This window comes from Gossypium raimondii, chromosome 5 (assembly GCF_025698545.1).
Source record: "Gossypium raimondii isolate GPD5lz chromosome 5, ASM2569854v1, whole genome shotgun sequence".
Taxonomy (NCBI): Eukaryota; Viridiplantae; Streptophyta; class Magnoliopsida; order Malvales; family Malvaceae; genus Gossypium; species Gossypium raimondii.
In genome coordinates, this window is record NC_068569.1 from 19,766,742 (window position 1) to 19,787,575 (window position 20,834).

Sequence of the window (20,834 nt, forward strand, 5' to 3'; positions counted from 1 at the left end):
AAGGAAAACAATAAATAGTGTGAATGTGACAGTATAGGAGGTGAAATTGACAAAATTCCATAATTGCGAATAAATCCATCAAATTTTCTGATTAACCAATTAAATCCCAGCTTAACAAATTAAAAGCAGTAGGTTCAACAACGACTCCTTTTTCCTTTACTTTTCTCAAAGGTATTTTCTTATTTCATATGTAGCTGCTTTTGCTTTTGGACGTGAAAGGATTGGTTTTTTTACACCCAAATTAATTTATCATTATTGATTATTAGTTGACATTAATTTGACGTATTCTTCCCACTTAATCTGGGGCATTCGAGATTTTGCTTTCGGATTACTCATTCCCATTTCTAGTACAAAAATATTTATTTTCTTAATAGATATTAACATCAAATCAATTTTTTTGGAATCGGATTAATAGTTCAACCAGTTAAATCATTGGTTTTTATTTGACTGATCAAACTATTTTAATTAAATAAATTACTAATCTTTTATAAAAACAGAATTTGATTTAACTGGCTCCAAGCGTTCAACAATTTATATATAATGAATTATAGGCAGTAATTCAATAATTTATACATAATAAATAAAATGTAACCATCCTGCAACAATTTAATAAAATTCAGTGGTTTAAGCTGATATGTTTACCAAAAATTAAATTAACCTCTTTATTTTCGAGGATTAAATTTTAATAAATAAAAATAAATAAATTGACTTCTTAATTTTTATATAAAATAAATAAATTCACTTAAAGCGAGAAATTGAAATATGTAGAGTTGGTAAATGGGAGGCACTTGATTTTGACATTTGCTTCGTTTCAAACCCTTTCAAGTTTTGGCAGTGTGGTTGGAAATTTAAATGCCACGTATCTCAAAAAATGAAAAACCCACCATTAAAACCTCAATTTCGATTGTGTTTTTATTTAACAATTTTATTATAAATTAGGGTCATATTTATTATTTTTAACACAATGTTTAAAACTATTCATCATCCTTCCTCAGCCTATAAATAGGAGGATAATGCGTTTCAGTGCACTCAAACCCACATTCTCTTATATTGGTAACAATACTTATATCAATCGAGTTAAAACTCAATTAACCGATAGTGAAAATTTTTAAACCGGTTGTGATGTCAACCAAGTTATCTTCCATAGTTTTATTTATAACCATATAAACGTAAGACCAAAATTAATTATAATATAATACAAAAAAAATCATTTTATATTGAAATTTATATAATATTTTTAATACGATTATGACAAAAAATCATAAATACACAAATCGTCTGCCCTACTCAAATTTTTAATGTTCTCTTCTTTATGGAACCTGTGAATTGAGTTAGTCACCTAATCCAATACTCAGCTTTGTTGACTTTTTAGGCCGAAAAATTTTGGGCCTAAATAATGTGAGGGTTTTGTTGATGACACGAAGGCTACAAATTTCTAAAAGGTTTGAAATTTGTAAGGATTTAGGGTTTACTTTATGAAGTCAATATCTTCCTTTTTGACTTTACTGCTTGTATGGTTGTGCCATGCAAAATTAACATAATATCAAATAATTATTTTTTCTTTTGTAATTAAATAAATTAGAGATTATGGTAAGAGGTATTAATAATATTATATTATAATTATAATGTGTTATATTAAATACTACAATATTATAATTTTGTTTAGCTTTTTTTTTCTTGACTTGCTTTTGTATAAATTTAACCATAAAATCTATTTTAGTTAAAGTAAGAGAAGAGTTATCTAAATTTGCACTCGAATTTAATATCAGCAAGAACTCACAACATGAATGATTAGTGTTGATATGGGGTACAATAAGGGAAGAGATCACAGTGGTGTAAAAGAAGTCGGTTCACCTAAAAAGATTGATAGTCGGAGTAAGGATAAGAGGACAGGTTGACTTAGAGGATAACTGCTCAGAGTAACTTCAAGATCCCAGAAAATCAATCTCCTCTTCATAAATCTTCGGCATATTTATAGGAGAGGTCCTCTTGTCTATTAGTATGACATGGCAGAATATACATTCAACCCCACTAAATGTGTAAAATATAATAATGGGTGTGTAAAATATAATAGACTTCTCATTGTCTTGGAAGTGTGTTCACATTCAAATACGGATAGGTGTCTTCTACTAAGTTAAGCATGTGATTGAGGATGAATGATTTACGAAGATACTACTTTAAAAGGAGTCCATGCATGAATCAACAATGTGTCTAATACTAACACATATCGGAGAGAAAAAGAAACAACATACATATAATTTGGACCTTCTTCCCAATAAATGCAAGTTATTTTGGATATTTTTTTAAAATCTACATACAATTAAGAGAATAAAAATTACCATTTTACACTAAAATGGAAATATGCTAAAACTATATCTAAATCTAATCTACTTTTAATAAATCGTTTTTATGGAGCACTTTTAATAAATCTTAATTTTAAATTTTCTAAAACCATTCTTCAAATATCTAACTTTTTTGGTAATAAATTTTAGGGTTTACATTTGGGACACTAAGGCTAACATTTAGTTAAAACCATAAAAAATAAATACATAACATAGAATTAAATTTTGTAATAATTAATCAAAATTTTAACACATGTCATCGCCCAATTTACTGTCAATGTATAAAATTGCATTAAATATAAATTCAAAAAATTTATTATAGAAAAAAAAACTATTTTTCCCTCAGTTTCTTGAAGACCACGAAATTATGAAATTAATTAGCAAAATGATAGCAAGGCCAAGTCCACACTTAAATTCTAACCGTTGACTTTCAACATTTAATCAAATCAGACGATGTCTGTGATGACTGGTGACAAATTGTGTGTCAAAAGATGGTTTGTCAATTTGGTCTGTGTGAAGTTGTGAATTTGAATTATTTATTTATTTATATGGGCAAATAATTTCTTCTTATTCTGCCCCTTCCCCAAGAAATGTAGGGACTTAATTAATTTGGGTGAATCTCAAAAGAAACAAAGATAAAAGATGGTTGGAGTTTTTTTCCTTCTCTTTTTCGTACAATTATTTAGTTTGGGAAAATAGATGAAAAATAGAGTTTTTCAATAAAATTATATAAATAAAGGAAAGCAAAGATAGTGAAAGAAGAAGGAGAAGAATATACTTTTAATTTTAAAATATGATATATGCAAATATAATAGTTTTAATATTATTTCTTATTCTAAGTGTTTCTAAAGTTTATTAATTACGGAAGAAACTTCTTTCCTAACTTATCTGAAAAATAGGTAAATTATATGAAAAACTAAAAAGGATAAACTTTTATCCGGTCTAAAAAGACTCTTCCAAAAGTTTATTTACCTAAATAAGGTGATAAATTAATTTTAGAAACAGATGCCTCACAAAATTATTGGGGTTGTATATTATAAATAATGAAGAATTAATATGTGGATATAGCTTAAGGAAATTTAAACCAAATGAAATTAATTATGTTATATATGAAAAAGAATTATTAACAATAAAGAAAGGAATAAAAATTTTCTCATATATTTAGCACCTGAAAGATTTATCATAAAAACTGATAATCAGGCAGTTAAACAATTCCTTACTAACAAAAGTTTAGAAACTGTACCTAGAAGAATTAGGTGGTACAATGAATTATGTACTTTTAATTTTGAAGTTTTATATGTAAAAGGAACTGATATTATTATTGCTAATTATCTTAACAGACCCAATGGATAGAGGTAAAAAACCTCTAGAAAAAGTTGGTGAATGGACAATTGTCCATAAAAGACCCAACAAAGGGAAAACAACAAATTCTAATAAAGGATTTGTGACTACACCTGCACAAACACCTTTTTATCCTAATAAAGGATATTATGTGCCATATCCAATCGTAAGACAACCAATTGGAACTCATTTATTATTGACACAAAAAACGGTAAGTCAATTCCCTTGGTCTCAAGATCTAAATTCAGTATTCCAAGCCAGTTATGCTGAAATAATAAAAGGAGCAGAAAATTTGTTGAAGGCACAACAAATTCAAGAAATAAAATATTTTTATAATACAGGCTTACCACTAGAACTATATAATTTTATTAATGAAATATGGAAAACCCATATTTCTGAACAAAGAACTAATTTCAGAATAGCTCTTACTAAGTTTTCACAATTTTTAGTTGAAAAAACAACGGAAGAAAATGAAGCTCATAATTTATTACTAAAATCTATTTTATATAGAGATTGGGAAGAGCTTATAATATATAGACATTAAGGAGATAAACAATCTTCTTGGTATATTTCAATATTTTTTAATAAAGGAACAAATAGTCCTATTATGAATAAAATGTTTAGACTATGTTTATATAATAAAGCTAAAAAATTTTACCAGTAAAATTTTTACAAAAATAAATGGAGCTATTTGCAAATAGTAAGCTCAATTTCAAAAGGCTTTTTCGAATATTTTCTACAAGCTTATATTTTACTAATAATTTAGATGAAAAATTTCCTACTATAAAATTTAGACTTGATCATGAACCATTTTATATAATGAGTATTGAATGGAGTTTTGTTAAAGAAATAATAGTTTAAAATTTTATTTTCATCTATTAAAAGATTTTCCTGCATCTATTAAGTCTATATTATTAAACATAATAAATAAAGATGACTTTTACTATTATTTTCATATTGAAATAAGCAGCCTTATTGGTATTGCTGAAAATGAAAAATTTTATCAGCCATATCAAATTTGGCTTATTCAAAGAATGATTGGAAACCCCAAATTATCAGCAGTCAAAGAAGACAAAGAACACTTGACAAAAAAATTGACAAGTGTTACAAAAATCCCAGTTATTATCAAACCCAAACAGGGATAGATTTGATGACAAAAGCCCAATATTTACTTCAGCAAGAAATTTATTGTAACACCCCTAACCAGTATCCGTCGCCGGAATAGATTTACGGAGCATTATCGGAATCTACAGATCAAGTAAACGGATATTTCACATCATATAGTATTCAAATCAAGCTAAAACGAAGTTTTATACATATATGATAATCACAAATACTCTAGTATTCAAACTTATCAAATTGACCAAATTCACATATATGCATTCTTGTACAAAGTATTAACATACCTATAAGATTATCATCATTTAAGTATACCAAACACTCACATCTAACATGATATAGCCTCTCATATGCACATCAAAACATGTTCATTACAACCCATCCCTATGGCTAGATATAACAAAACATTAATAAGCCAACATTGGCCAAATTAACTTATACATGCCATTATAACTGGAATCAAATCATCCAAAATTACCGATAGAACCAATTGATAGTGTGATATAACTCTGACAAGCTTCCAACCCGTTCGAGCTTCCGATAATCTATAGGGTAAATAAAAACAAATATGTAAGCAATGAATACTTAGTAAGCTCGTGTAATCTTTAATCATATTAATTCATTTCAAATATGAAATCTATACATATAAAAAATAATCCAATATTGATACCGCAATACTCATGAAGCTATATTTGTAACACCCCTTACCCGTATTCCTTACCGGAACAGAGTATGAGGTATTACTAAATTTTTAAAAAATTTCGACAGCATTCCTACTTATTTTTGCTTAAACCTCCTGCAAATTTAGAACACATTCTAATATACCAACCAATTTCATTTGTATAAACACACATATAGTTTAACTATTAATAAACACTACATTTAAAAGGGAACCATAACATATATTTACATGATGATCCCACATTACATAAAGTGTCTATACATGCCATAAAATTTCGGAACACTAGTAGTAAAATACCCCAAATGTGAAGGATAGTGTAGATGATTGTCTGACTTCGTTCCAATTTCCGAGTTGTTGGAAGTCACTATAACCAATAGAAAAATAAAATCGAGTAAGCATATAGCTTAGTAAGTAAACACATGATAAATAAGTAATTACTCCCATAACTACACCAAAATATAAACTTATTCATGAATAACTTTATTGTTTAGGCAATTTCCAGCAAGCTGTTTTTCTGCGTCATAGTCGCTAATTTATTTTTATCTGGAGCTACAGGGCTCAAAATTGAGTTCCGTAAATTTTCCCGAAACTAGACTCATATACCATTTCACCATAAAATTTCAGAATTTTAACCCAGCCAATTAGTACAGTTTATTCATTAAACCTTCCCTGTTTCACTGCCCAACGGTTCTGACCCTTCCTCACTAAAATTCACTTAACTCTCTGTAAAAATTTGAAAAATGGTTTCGCTTGTTTCTAATAAAAATAGACTCAATAAGGATTCCAGGGATATAAATTTCATGCCATAATTATTTTTTACAATTTTGGTAATTTTCCAAAGTTAGAACAGGGATCTCGAAATCAATCCAGCCCTGTTTCAGTAAAATTCAGATATCTCCAAAATACAACTCCTTTGCTTATTCTATTTCTTTCATATGAGAATAGATACATTCAACTTAAATTTCATATATTATTCAGCTTCCCATTCATTTTCCACCATTTATGGTGATTTTTCAAAGTTACCCAATTGCTGTTGTTCAACACAGTTTATAATTAAATCGTTCCTTTTGCTTTTTGATATTTTCTCCCATCTCATACATGGGTCGATTTAGTATTCAACTCAATATTTACCCCATAAAATTTTCCACCATATGGCAATATTCATCTTCCACACTTTTTCGTTGAACACTGGAATGTTAGCCGTTATTGGTGGATCCTGCTTAGCACCACCATCGAATCGGGAATCAAGACTTAGCAACCCCTGGGAATCAAAGACATAGCAACCCACTTTTTATTTCAAAGATATGGTGGATATCGCACTTAGCACCACCAATGAATCGGGGAATCAGCACTTAGCAACCCCTCGGGGGAATCAGCACATAGCAACCCCCCTTTTCATTTCAAAGATATGGTGGATATCGCACTTAGCACCACCAATGAAATCGGGAATCAAGACTTAGCAACCCCTGGGAATCAAAGACATAGCAACCCCTTTCACATTTCAAAGATATGGTGGATCACGCACATAGCACCACCCATAAATCGGGGAATCAGCACACAGCAACCCCTTTTATATACAACATATTACGGCTTATTCCGAGTGTTCAACCCATAACCCATATATTGCAACCCTTTATCACCTTTCCCGATTTAACAACATTTTAGGATATTGCCAAACATTTATTTTAATTCCAAATAAATCTCAACATATATCAAATAATATCAAAATAATACATTAAGTCACGTGTTTACTTACCTCGGTGCAAAATATCGTAATTTTGCACTTTACTCCACTATCTTTTCTTTTCCCGCTTGATATACTCTTCACGTCTTTCTTGATCTATAATAGCAAATTTAACTCGTTTAATATTCACATTTATTAAAATAATCCACCACCCAACTTTTGAAAATTACAATTTTGCCCCAAACTTTTGCATAATTACACTTTTGTCCCTAAGCTCGGAAATTAAACTTCATCACTTATTCTTAAGTTTTATAACATCATGAACATTTTTCCTTCTATGGCAACATCAAATTCCCACTCCAACACATACTTTTGAATATTAATTATTTTTACCGATTATGTCTATTTACCCGCTTTTTAAAAAATTGCTTAGCAAAAGTTGTTTAACATAATCTCTAGCTTCATATTCCACCATAAAACAGCAAAATAAACACATTTCACCTATGGATATTTTTCCAAATATGAACCCTAACACGAATTAATGGTAGAATAAGCTAAACCAAGTTACGGGACTCCAAAATCGAAGAACATTAAAAAGCGGGCTTAGAATCACTTACTATGGAGCTTGAAAACTTAAAACCCTAAATATGGCTTCCCCTTGCTGATTTCGTTCACCATGAAGAAGATGAGCATATTTTGCCATCTTTTCCCATTTAATTCTATTTAATAACCAAATGACTAAAATGCCCCATTTAAAAAAATCTATTTCACCCATTTCTTATGTCTATTTTTGTCCATCAACTAACTAATGGTCTAATTACCACATAAAGACCTCCAATTTAAAATTTCATAACAATTAGACACCTCTAAGATGTAGAACTCAACTTTTGCACTATTTACAATTTAGTCCTTTTGACTAAATTGAGTGCCCAAACGTCGAAATTTTCGAACGAAATTTTTACGAAAATTTTCCGTGAAATTGTAGACCATAAAAATATAATAATAACCATATTTTCCCTCGTCGGATTTGTGGTCCCGAAACCACTATTCCGACTAGGCCCAGAATCAAGTCATTACAACTCTCCCCCCCTTAGGGATTTTCGTCCCCGAAAATCTTACCGGAAAAGAGGTTTGGGTACTGTTTCCTCATAATTTCCTCCGGTTCCCACGTAGCCTCTTCCATTCCATGTTTTTGCCACAACACTTTCACTAAGGCTACACTTTTATTTCTTAACTGTTTGACCTCCCGAGCCAAAATCTTTATGGGTTCTTCTTCATAAGTCATATCTGGTCGAACCTCAATCTCTGTAGGAGAAACTATATGTGAAGGATCCGAACGATAACGTCGCAACATCGACACATGAAATACATTATGTATCTTTTCCAACTCTGGCGGTAAAGCTAACCGATATGCTACAGGGCCAACTCTCTCGGTAACTTCATATGGTCCAATAAAACGTGGACTTAGTTTGCCTTTACGACCAAATCTCAGAATCTTCTTCCATGGGGATACTTTCAAGAACACTTTATCACCCACTTGAAACTCAATTTCTTTTCTCTTTAAATCCGCATACGACTTTTGCCGATCTGAGGCGCTTTTTAGGCAATCACGGATTATTTTCACCTTTTCTTCAGTTTCTTTCACCAGGTCGACTCCATGAATCCGATTCTCACCGAGTTCAGTCCAATATAAAGGGGTTCTACATTTACGACCATATAATGCTTCATACGGTGCCATTTGTATACTTGACTGATAACTATTATTATAAGCAAATTCAACCAGTGGTAGATATTTCTCCCAACTGTCCTTCATTTCTAAAATACAACACCGGAGCATGTCTTCAAGAACTTGAATCACCCTTTCTGATTGCCCGTCAGTTTGCGGATGAAACGCAGTACTGAAATTCAATTTCTTACCCAAAGCTCCTGTAACTTTATCCAAAACCTCGAAGTAAATCTCGGATCTCTATCCGATATAATAGATTTAGGCACCTCCGTAGTCTCACTATTTCAAAGAACATATAATGCCGCCAACTTTGTCAAGTGAATAATCAATGCGTGTCGAATAAAATGGGCTGACTTTGTCAATCTATCCACAATTACCCAAATAGCATCTTTCTTCTTTGGAGTTAAAGGCAATCTGTCACGAAATCCATCGTGATCTCGTCCCACTTCCATTCGGAATCGTTATCGGTTGAAGTAAACCCGATGGCACTTGATGCTCACCTTCACTTGTTGATGATTAAACATTTTGTTACAAATTCGAGATATCCTTTTTCATGCCCGCCACCAATACAACTTCATCAAATCATTGTACATTTTCACACTACCGGATGGATGATAAATCACCACTGTGCCTCACCTAAAATAGTCCGAATTAGCTCATCATTTCTCGGTACACATATTCGTCCCGAACATCGTGCAATCATCTCGAACCAATTTGAAAATCTGAGTCAACACCGCTTCACACCGAGCTCTCTTGGCTTGCAATTTCATCGTCATTCTTTTGAGATTCCGAATTTGTTTGAAGAAATAACGGTCTAGCTCTCAATTCAACCAACATTGAGCCATCATCAGATAAAGTTAACATCGTACCCATAGCTCTCAAAGCAAATAAAGATTTTCTGCTCAAGGCATCAGCAACCACATTAGCTTTCCCGGGGTGATAATCAACCCCTATACATGCCATATAAATCAAAAGTTGTTTAACAAAATCTACCGGAGTAAATCTGGATAGTGTGATCCTTGATGTAGATTCGATCCTCCGAACATATATTCACGTCAATCTACAAGAAACAACAAACACAAATAAGTAAGCTTACAAAAAGCTTAGTAAGTTCATAGGCTCATAATAAAATCTCACCAAAATTTCACTAACAATTATAATAAACAAGTATAATACAACATTTCCTGCAACCACAATCTCAAACAATGAATTTACTCAATCGAGCTCAATATCAAATATCAACTTATATTCCAACATTTAGCTTCAATTGCACTTACAAATACTTGTCAAATTAAGGATCGTCTTACGGATTTGAGTACATCGTTTGCCCGGTGCCACGATTTGTTTGAATCCTTTACAATGTTATAACTTAGTATGGTTTTCTTCACTGAAATACCATACATACTTTTCACAACTCAGTATGGTTTTCGTTACTAAAATACCATACCTACGTTCCACAACTCGGTATGGTTTTCTTTACTGAATTTTCATACCTACGTTTCACACTTTGCCATGGATCCACCATGGACTTATCTGTTAATTTATCACCGGTTACTGAACGTACGTACTCAATCATGCGTATCCCTTAATATGAACTTAAAATTTGATTTTCACATTTTTAAAATAATCACAATTCAATAACAATACACGAATTAATACATTAAATCATTCCCACATTAACAATTAATCATAAAATTTTAGCTGTATGAACTTACCTAGGCCAATTTGTAGGAGTTATAAAAGTTCAGGGACTAGTTTGATATTTTCTCTTTTCTGCATTTATCTTCGGATTCCCGATCTATAATATAAATTTTTCCATTCATTAGCATATAATTCAATACTAATTCACTTTTCAATTTATGCCCTTTAATTTTAAAATTACACTTTTACCTCAAAATTTATAATTTTTACAATTTAGTCCCTACTCAATTAACACTTTAATTAAACTAATTATTCCTCAAATAACACTTTATATAATCATTTTAGACTATTATAAAGCCTTTGATATTCAAAATTTCAGTAAAAACCCCAATTCCTAGCTTTTCACAATTAGGTCCTAAAATCATTCTAAATTCACTTAATAAAATCATAATATAATGAAATTAAAGCTTAAAATATATGATAATTCATCATAAAATTCCAACACTTCTTCATGGTAACTTACAAAATCACCCATGGAATCAAAAACGAATGAGTTCAATAGTTGGACCTAGTTGTAAAAGTCACAAAACATAAACATTTCAAAGAAAAAGAAAGAATTGAACTCACGTGGTATAAAATTATGAGAAACCAGCTTGTTTCAAACCTCCTATGGCATTTTTTTTGATGAATTATGAAGAAATCTCTAGATTTTTCAATTTTGTCTTTGTTTTATATGTTTAATTTGCAAAATTTCCAATTTTGCCCTTGTTTCTCCTTGTTTTCTTGTTGATTTTCTTACCCAAACCGTCCAGCCCATATAATTTGGGCCTAATTTCCTTTTAAATCCCTCCTTATTAGTCACTTAAGCTATTTAATCATAATTTAATAAATTTTGCACTGTTCTCAATTTAGTCCTTTTTAATTAATTGACCATCCAAACGTTAGAACTTTCTAACCAAACTTTAAAACCAACTCAATGACACTCTATAAATATTTTTAAAAATATTTATGGCTCGGTTTATGAGTTCGAGGTTTTAGTACCTCGTTTTAGACCTAATTTACTTATGAATTTCTTTTTAAATCACAAAATTCTAAAATCACTGTTTCAATATATCCTATGGCGTTTTAGACCCAAAATTCTTCTATAATCACACTTGACTCATATGTATTTATTTATTAAATTTTAAAACTCACTGGTCGGATTTAGTGATCTCGAATCACTGTTTCCAACACCACTGAAAATTAGGTTGTTACAATAAACATATCATTCAACCATGGTCACAAGCTAGTGCATTTAACCAAAGCCTTTTTCGAATTGATCACATGATAAGTCATTTCATAAGAAATTGCATAATTTAAACCTTACCACTCTTTTATGAGCACTAGCATATTTTCACTTAAATACTTACCAATTTAATGCATCATATAAATAAACATATTACCATTCAACCAATAGCTTGACACTTGCCTAAGCATCAAGCAACAACACTGGTTAGCGTACTTGCACATATTACATATAAATTCAACATTGATAAACTTATTTTCTCAACATGTCGCACTTGAGTTTATTACTCGTCTCAACATACATAATTTCCTTGTATCAACATATCAAAGATAGTCACATATTTACATGTCATGATACATATCATTCTCTTGCCGTTTATTCATAAACATATATCATTCATTTTATTATATCAATATTTCATGTACCATCATTTTCATGAATTTCGTGTATATTTATTTCGGTAACAGTTCATAATCATGAATATACATAATTATCAGACAAGTTTCATAAACATCTATTTTCCATGTCATGTTTCAATATATCAAATAAATATCATTTCCATGTATTTCACGTATATACAGGTAATAGTTCATTTCGAACTCATGTTATCTCATATCAGAACTTTGCCCGTTGAACCATTTAAAATGTCGATGGATACATGGGTAGTACACATATAGTGTACAAAACTGTAATCCGTCAATTCATATTCGAGAATGCTCATACGAGCACTTAAAGTGTAGCTCTTTCAAGCCATATAACAGGAAGCTCATGTGAGCCATGTAACGGGAAGCTCCGGAGAACTATTAACGGAAGCTCATACGAGGCAATTTCGAGAAGGTTCAAGTGAGCCAATATTGGGAAGCTCCGAAGAGCCAATTAATCGGGAAGCTTCGAAGAGCCATATATCGAGACGCTCATAAGAGCTGCGGTGTGTCCACAACACATGTAGGAGCACAATCAATTGGGATGCTCCGAAGAGCTATTAACGGAAAGCTCGCAAGAACCAAATAATGAGATGTTCATGAGAGTTAATATCAAGACGCTCTTTCGATCTGTGGTATGTCCGCAACACATTTAGGAACATAACCATTCGGGATGCTCCGAAGAGCTATATACGGGAAGCTCGTGAGAGCCATATATCGGGAACCCTGTATCCATCGATTTTCATTTGTTCAAATGGGACTTAATACTTGTCATATATTTTTCAAATATGTGATCAATATTCATACATAGCAATTACACAAATTACATACACAACATTTAATTCAAACATATAAATATACAATTTAGTTACACGAACTTACCTGGCTAAATTGTAGAAATACTAAGATTCAGGGGCGTTTTGGCAATTTTCCATTTCCTCTATTTTCCTCCTGATCTTGATCTAAATTAATAATTTCATTCAATTTATTAATTTAGATAATAAAACAATTCATTTCATGCAATTTGGTCATTTTGACATTTTACAAAATTACCTCTAAAGTTTTATTTTATTCAATTTAGTCCCTAAAATCAAAACATGCAAATTAACCATTTTAATAAAAATTCAAGCTAGAAAAATATTCACGGCATTCAATACAACCCATTTTTTCAATAAATTTACAACAAACTCTTGTATTTTTACCATTTCAACAATTTAGTCCCTAATCGGAAATTCATCAAAAATTACTTAATAAAATCCTTTTAATTAACAAATAATATCTCAAATTCATCATTTATCATAAAAATCATATAGATTCATCAATGGAAACATCTAAAATCTTTAACAAAATAAAAACAAAGGTAATGTTTAGTTGGACCTAATTGTAACAATCTCAAAAACATAAAATTACAAGAAAAGGGACTAAATTGAACTTACATGCAAGAATATAAAATGGCAGAACCTCCAAGTTAAACTCTCATGGTTTTCTTCAATGAAAAATAGAAATGTCCAGAGAATATGTCTTTTCACCTTTTTTTTATCTTATTTTAATTTCAACAAATTTACAATTATGCGATTTAATCCTTTTGTTTTATTAATTTTCCTTCATATGCCGCCCCATCCATTTAATTTAGGTATAATTGTTTCTTAACTCATCCATAATTTATTAATTAAATCATTTAGTCAGTTAATTATTATAATTAGCAAGTTTTGTACCTTTTCAATTTAGTCCTTTTAATTAATTAACTATCGAAACGTTAAAATTTTTCAACGAAACTTTAATACTACCTTAATGACACTTTGTAAATATTTATAAAAATATTTACGACTTGGTTTATAGAAACGAGGTCTCGATACCTCATTTTCTAAAACCACTTAACCTAAATTATTATTATAAAACACAAATTATCAATTAAAAACCTTTTTAAAACCATATTTGACTCATAAATATTAAATAATAATATTAAATAATAATATTTATGAACTTACTTGCCAGATTTGGTGGCCTCGAACCACTATTTCCAACACCACTGAAAACCAGGCTTTACATTTATAAACTCTGGACTGATGGAAGAAGAATATTGGCATATGAAACCGGAAACATCCAGAATGATAGAGATAAAGAATTTGTGCAACTATTAAAAAAGATAGCTGAAATGGAGATTGAAGATTCTCATATAATAGAAGAAATCAAAAACACGTGGGAGACTTGGAATTCACCAATACTGTCACTAGATTCATTACATATAGATGAGATAGAAGAAATGAATCTAGATAACATTCAAGAAGAATAAAGCCAAAACAGGTAGCCACGTGGAAAAATAAAGTCCAAGAAAAACAAATATTCAAGTATGGACAAAAGAAGGCAACTTGAAGTAAATGGCATGCAAACAAAAAAGATTACAACGTGGAAGCAACCATCAAATCAATGATGTGACAAGACAATACAACGTGGAAGCAACTATGTTAATGATGAGATAGGATCCTTATCAGAAAACTGTGTGGGATTGAAAGAAAATAAAATAAAGTTTAAGAATTCTCTTATAAATAGGGACAGGGGAAGCCTAAACAAAGCATCAAATATAGAAAATAGTTCCTTTTCTCTGATTCTCTGCAAAAAACTTTTCCTTTTCTTTTACATTTTTAAAAAGTTTATCTACTAGCTTTCGCATCTAATTCCCTTACCTTGTAATTGGTATCAATCTTGTTGTACATGTTGAACAGTATATGTGAAATTTACTGTCCAATCATTGACGATGAATAGATTTTACTAATAATTGAACACCTATGAATGTCGAATTAATTGCCGACAACTTTTCAAGATTCTTCTCAAGAATCTTATTCTTTGTATAGTAAGTTGACGTGATAGAATAGTAACTTGTTTTGTGCGTGTCGAGTTATGTTTGTTTTTGGTCAAAGAGATGTCGATTTCGGGCGAAAACTAGGTGGTTGATCTGCTTATTCCCTTCTATAAGTTATACGATTTATTGAGTAAAAAAGAAGAGAAAACCATTCAAAAATAACTCTCTCAAAATATTCTCATCCTAATCCTCTTGCCATCATTACACAACATGCAAAGCTTCTATCATTAAAATTTAAGTTTTTTTAATAATTCATGAATTAGTTTTTGTAGCCAATACTATACCATTTTTGTGTCTATCAACTGTTAAAAGTAAAGTTTTAAATATTTATTTAAAAATTATAAATTTATGAAAAAACAAAGGCCTCATCACATAATAATTTGTTCCAATTAATGTCTAATACCAAGTACCAACCCAGTTAAAAATGGCAATAGTTAGCCTTTGAAGTTTGAACCAAGGGGTAAAAGGCTCAATGATGGGAGTTGGCAGTTGGATCCAAAGCAGAGTCCACTTTTATGTCTGAAAACATGATCTCGACATAAAGAATATTTGGCCACAATCTTTGTATTTATGTCAAACGACACCCTGCTTTTTCCGTTTGTTGTTATTTGTTGATCCTATCCATAACCAATCAAAAGGTGTGAACCCCACACAAAGGCTTCAATTTTTGTTATTGTTCATGTACCACTTGCAAGTACACACTTGTTTTTCCTTTTACTAACAATTTGCAATGCTGGGCGTTTTACTATGAGATTGCACTTGGACTATCCTCTCAAATGAATACCATCTTTACACCTTTACTTCTGACACTTTTCCAGCTTAATACATAGCCATGGATTAAAATTGTATTGGATTTGCTTGGACTAAAAATTCATAACAATGATAATGAAATTTGACTTTCAATTCTTTGGGAGAACCAAAACTCAATTTAAGCCGAGATATTTAAATGATTTACAAAATAAAGTTAAAAAATCACAATTAATTAAACCGAATCAAATTCTTTTATATTTAAAATAATGAAATAACTTACATAAAAATTTATTTTTCTAAAAATATACCATACAAGAATAAATTTACTTGTTTTTTTAAATATATTTATAAAATTAAAAAAAAATTGAAATTTTATTAAATAATGTCCAAAAATCTAAAATCCAAAATTAGTATAAAATACTACAATGAAACCGAATTCAATTATGTTTGGGAGTTCAAAAAATCCAACCAAACCGAGCTCACCCTAATTTGAATGTCCTAAACTGTTAAACAAGATTGCTATCCGTTGGCTCGCATGGCTGCCGTATTCTTCATATGCAGCAGTTTTTGCTAATGGAAATTTCATGTAAACTTTCTTTGTCAATGGAAATCAATCTTTATGCATAAAAAATTGGAACATACATGTGCTGCAAGTCTAAACAATATTCCTATATAACTAGGTTGGACATGAGCATAAAATTCCACCTACATTAAAAAAAGCTCCTTCATTATCCTGATAACAACGTATCCAATTAACATTTTTATCTGATTCAAAAACAGGGCTTACATAAATGTCAGGAAAAAACAAGAGTTATGAGACAGTGAGAACTACATTTCTCCCTTTAATTTATGTGTTTTGGTTGGATTTTGTTTCCAGTAAGCAAAATGGTACAACAGAGTTTAAGCTAAGCATCACAAATGACTTCAAAGACGCTTAGGTTGATAGCGAGTACCTGCGTAAAACCCTTCAGTATATGCTGTGTTCTTGAATATTGTCTGCAATGGACAGCCCCCATTTCAATTAGTGTAAAACTAAAATACAACACACCCTAGTTGTTTCTTTTTTGTTTATCCGAAAATGAATAGGAAAAATTATGGGAAAACAAATGTGTTAGCAATTTTTTTCTGGGCAATGGTGGCTGTAAATACTAAATAATATTTAATAACGTATATGACTGTCACCATATTATACTTACAGCAAGGTTCTTTAGGTCTTCTCTAAGACATTTTTTTATATTATTTGCTACCTCAGCTCCAAGCTGCCCACTGTGTTGCTTAATCGAATCCTCCGAAATCTGTGTTATTTCATTAATCTAAGTAAAAACCGAAAAAAAAATCCAGGTTGATATTGACCAAAAGTATAAGATTTAGCTTACTTCTGAAAGCAGTAATGCAGATGCTCTATCCAGGAGCTCTTCCACAAAATTCCCAGCATCCGCAGCAGGAATTGAAGGCTGCACAGTATTGACTGGCTTCTCCTTAACATTTTGCGCATTACCAGATGGCTTAATAGCTTTGGCTACATCAAGAGTAGACAGTTATATTTTTTAGACAAGTTAAATACTACAGTACTTGATGATTGACTGCAGAGCTGCGGACTCAACTATCACACAAACAACATTGCAGTTTTCCTTGAAGTTACAAGAAAAATAATAAAATTTCTCCATTTCCTCTGTGAAAAGTACAACCTGTTTTACCCCTGGCATTTGTAAGCTGTGCAAGAAAAGTAAATAAGTGGTGCATAACAATTCTTTTAGATAAATTACCTGCAACTGCTGCAGAATTACTAGCAGCACTAACATGTTTTCCGGTAGAATCTTGTGTAGGTGCTTTTACTGGAAGATCTGACAGAATTGGGGCATCTGATGGAACAAAAGCAGCTAAATCGGGAGGTTGGTCTTTCCCTACAGGAGGGTTAGCCTACCAATGACATTAAATCAGCTCATCTGGCATATAATTACTGGTGAAATAAGACAGTTTATGAAAATCAATATCACCTCCAGGTCAACGTATGATGGGTCTCTCCCAATCGATTTAAGAAACTTGTCCAGACCGTGGGCGTTAAGAGCTGGGAACACATCAATTAGGAATTATTCCAATCAGGCACCAAAATATTTAAGTTCAGAAACAAAGGGCTATTTAAAGTGACATGACTAAGTTCCTCCTTGACTGCCAGTTACACAAAGCCACATCCTAGCAAGTCAGTTCCCTTTTTCTATCACAGGATTTCTAGGCCTCAATGACTAAATTGAATACACCATGGAAACTTAAGGCATTGATACTTGTAACCAATTAACTGCCAAGAACAGAGAGAAAAGGAAGCGGCAAGTTTTAAATTGATGGTTTGGTTTAAGAGTTCTTATGCATTTTCAGTTAGGAATGAACATAACTTGATAAAGGAGAACAATGCCATACAAGCTAATGTTCCAGATATAGGAAAGCCACCACTAATTGCATTGTACATGACAAAAATAAAGTGTTACTGTGAATTCAAGAGAGGAGTATGTGAGCATATCTTGTACATTCTTTTTCCCAACTTACAGATTGACATGTCGTTGGAAAGTGGGTGGAAAAAGCAATACTCTTGAGTTTTGAATCCTTGATCCAACAATAGTGAGACATGTCTTCAAAAAAATGACAAAACTGAAAATTAAAGCTAAAAATACTCTGAAGAACACAGCCAAGAAAAGCAAGCAAATCTTTATATCCTACCAAACATACATTGTAACAAAGAGAAAAGAGAAAGGTAGTGGATGGGGCAGCACCTGCATGTAAGATGTAAAGGAATCATGCTAGAATTTTAAACTAATGATCATTAGCACTAGATATATCTTTAAATGCTAAACTTTTTGCAGTATTCATAGATTATTTATTACTTTTCACATAGGCCCAGCGTTCTTCATGTGTGCACACATACACACACAAAGGTCAGCTACAACAGTTTTTTAGGATAAATAAGACATCAATAATGAAGGGAAAAACTAATCCAACCATCTCATTAGGGATTCTACAAATAGAACACCATTGTGTACTAAATACAGCCAAAGAAAAACACAACTTAAAGCTTCAAGGGTTTCCCATCTTGTGTGCAGCCAAAAAATTACCAGATCCTAAGGAAAGAATAGTCCATGCACCATTCAGCACTGTAGTGCAAATATATTTTGAAGCCTGAAAGAAATGAAACTTAAATGTATACCTTGCAGATTCATTTACCACGGCAAATGGAGTAACACATCCAAGTGGAACCTTAAAAGTACAAAACAGAAACAAAAACATAGACGAGTAAATTATAATATTGCTATAATATCTATGACAATTTTTAGTGGAAGAAAACATGACAAAATGAAAGAGTGAAGTACTATCTTGCTATAATATAGTTCATGATCATTAGCGAACAACTTAGTCAACCCTTAACCTCTTATTGACTAAAAATATTTAAAAGAAAAACTTGAACACAGATTACAAAAATTAATTTTCTTAAGAAATTTGAAAAGTGAATATTATTTTATTAGTAGCTTGTCTTTTTACTTTATATCCTTTTAAATTGGATAAAACCATAATTTTGAACCATGCACTACAATTTAGAAACAAGATAGGTTATTAGAAGCAATCTGCTCACATAGTTAGAGTAGATTGAGTAGAACACTGAACACTATACAACCAGGCAAAGACTTCTCTACTAAATCTATACTACACATAATACAATCTCAGAAAATTCTTCTACAAACAAGTTAAACTAATATGTACACCCACCTTAAGTATCTCAACCAGTGCCTCTTCTGCAGCCATTCTTAGACCACCTTTCCCTAAACCAAGCCTCTGAGATAAAACTGCACAGCTTTGAAGGCAACACAAAACTCTCATCAGCATCCAAAAATTGCTTCAAATTTTCCATATCAAGACTAGTATGTGAGACTAATGAACCATTTGAATGCATTATATGAAAGGATAATTTATATTCAAGTGGAAAAGAAAATAATGTACCTTTCAAATCTACTTTTGTATCTGCAAGAGCAGAGACAACATAGTACCTATGTTTCTTGTCCTGCATGGATAACCATTTGCAATCACACAGGAAATTAGAAACAAATCCGAGATTCATTCAGCCTACACGTCCGAGTAACAGTAAAGCATTTTATACTATACCTTCAAGAACAAATTTTTGCTCAATGCACCTCCCAAATTCCCAACATATTTTGCCTGATTGAGAAGAAATATTTTAGTTATATAATCCATGAATATGCTTAGGGATTCATGAACCAAGTTAGCAGTCTTCTTTTACCTGAGCTTCAACTGTCAAAACAACGGGATGTTCATACTGGGAAAATTCTATTTGAAGCTCCTGCAAGATCCCAATCCACGTACCAGTCACTAAAGAAAAGGGTACAAAAGAATAACCACCATAACTAAAGCAAGGCCATGATTATGATTATGAACCCCATTGATGCTATCAGTCTCATTTTCTTTCAGTAGGTTGTAGAATTGATATAAATTCATTAAATTCAGCCACAGTCCGATACAAACAGAGAAATATGCTGAGCCAACGCCATATAACTAGAAGGATTATAAGATTTGCATCCATTCACAGTGCAAATAACTAAAGAAGTCCATAGTCTAGCACCCCCCCTCCCTCCCCAAGAAAAAAAAAACTACATGGATTCCAACCCTCTACTTGCTCTATTCTTACCATGGAAAAAACCAATGTAAAAGAAAATAATAAAAACCCCAAATCGAAATTGGAGTGCAATAAAAAAAACTAAAAATTATCCCAAAAAGAATTAAAAGAATAACCTTTAAACGAGCAAGCAGCTGGTCCTTGGAGTAAGCCATTGTATTGGTGAGTTAGTTTCTGAGTCGAAGCTGAAGTGAATGATAAAAGCAAAGCAACTACAGATCTGCAATGAGCTTCGAGTAGGTTTGTTTGTTACTACACAGCCTACAGGCAAATGGTAAAGCACTGAGTTTGATTGGGCTTAAACTCG

General features: G+C 31.6%; 1 protein-coding gene across 1 annotated transcript; it reads right to left on the bottom strand.

Annotated features, from left to right (window-relative positions):
* Positions 1-16,540: 16,540 nt before the first annotated feature.
* On the bottom strand, positions 16,541-20,834 carry LOC105770454 (uncharacterized). Its single transcript, XM_012591663.2, has 12 exons — positions 20,644-20,834; positions 20,135-20,194; positions 19,999-20,052; positions 19,837-19,897; positions 19,606-19,682; positions 19,049-19,098; positions 18,394-18,476; positions 17,850-17,920; positions 17,619-17,772; positions 17,229-17,371; positions 17,049-17,147; positions 16,541-16,848 (listed from the first exon to the last, which is right to left on the bottom strand). Exons 1-12 carry the CDS (start codon positions 20,680-20,682, stop codon positions 16,777-16,779), a joined length of 963 nt encoding a protein of 320 aa, XP_012447117.1. The 5' UTR covers positions 20,683-20,834; the 3' UTR covers positions 16,541-16,776.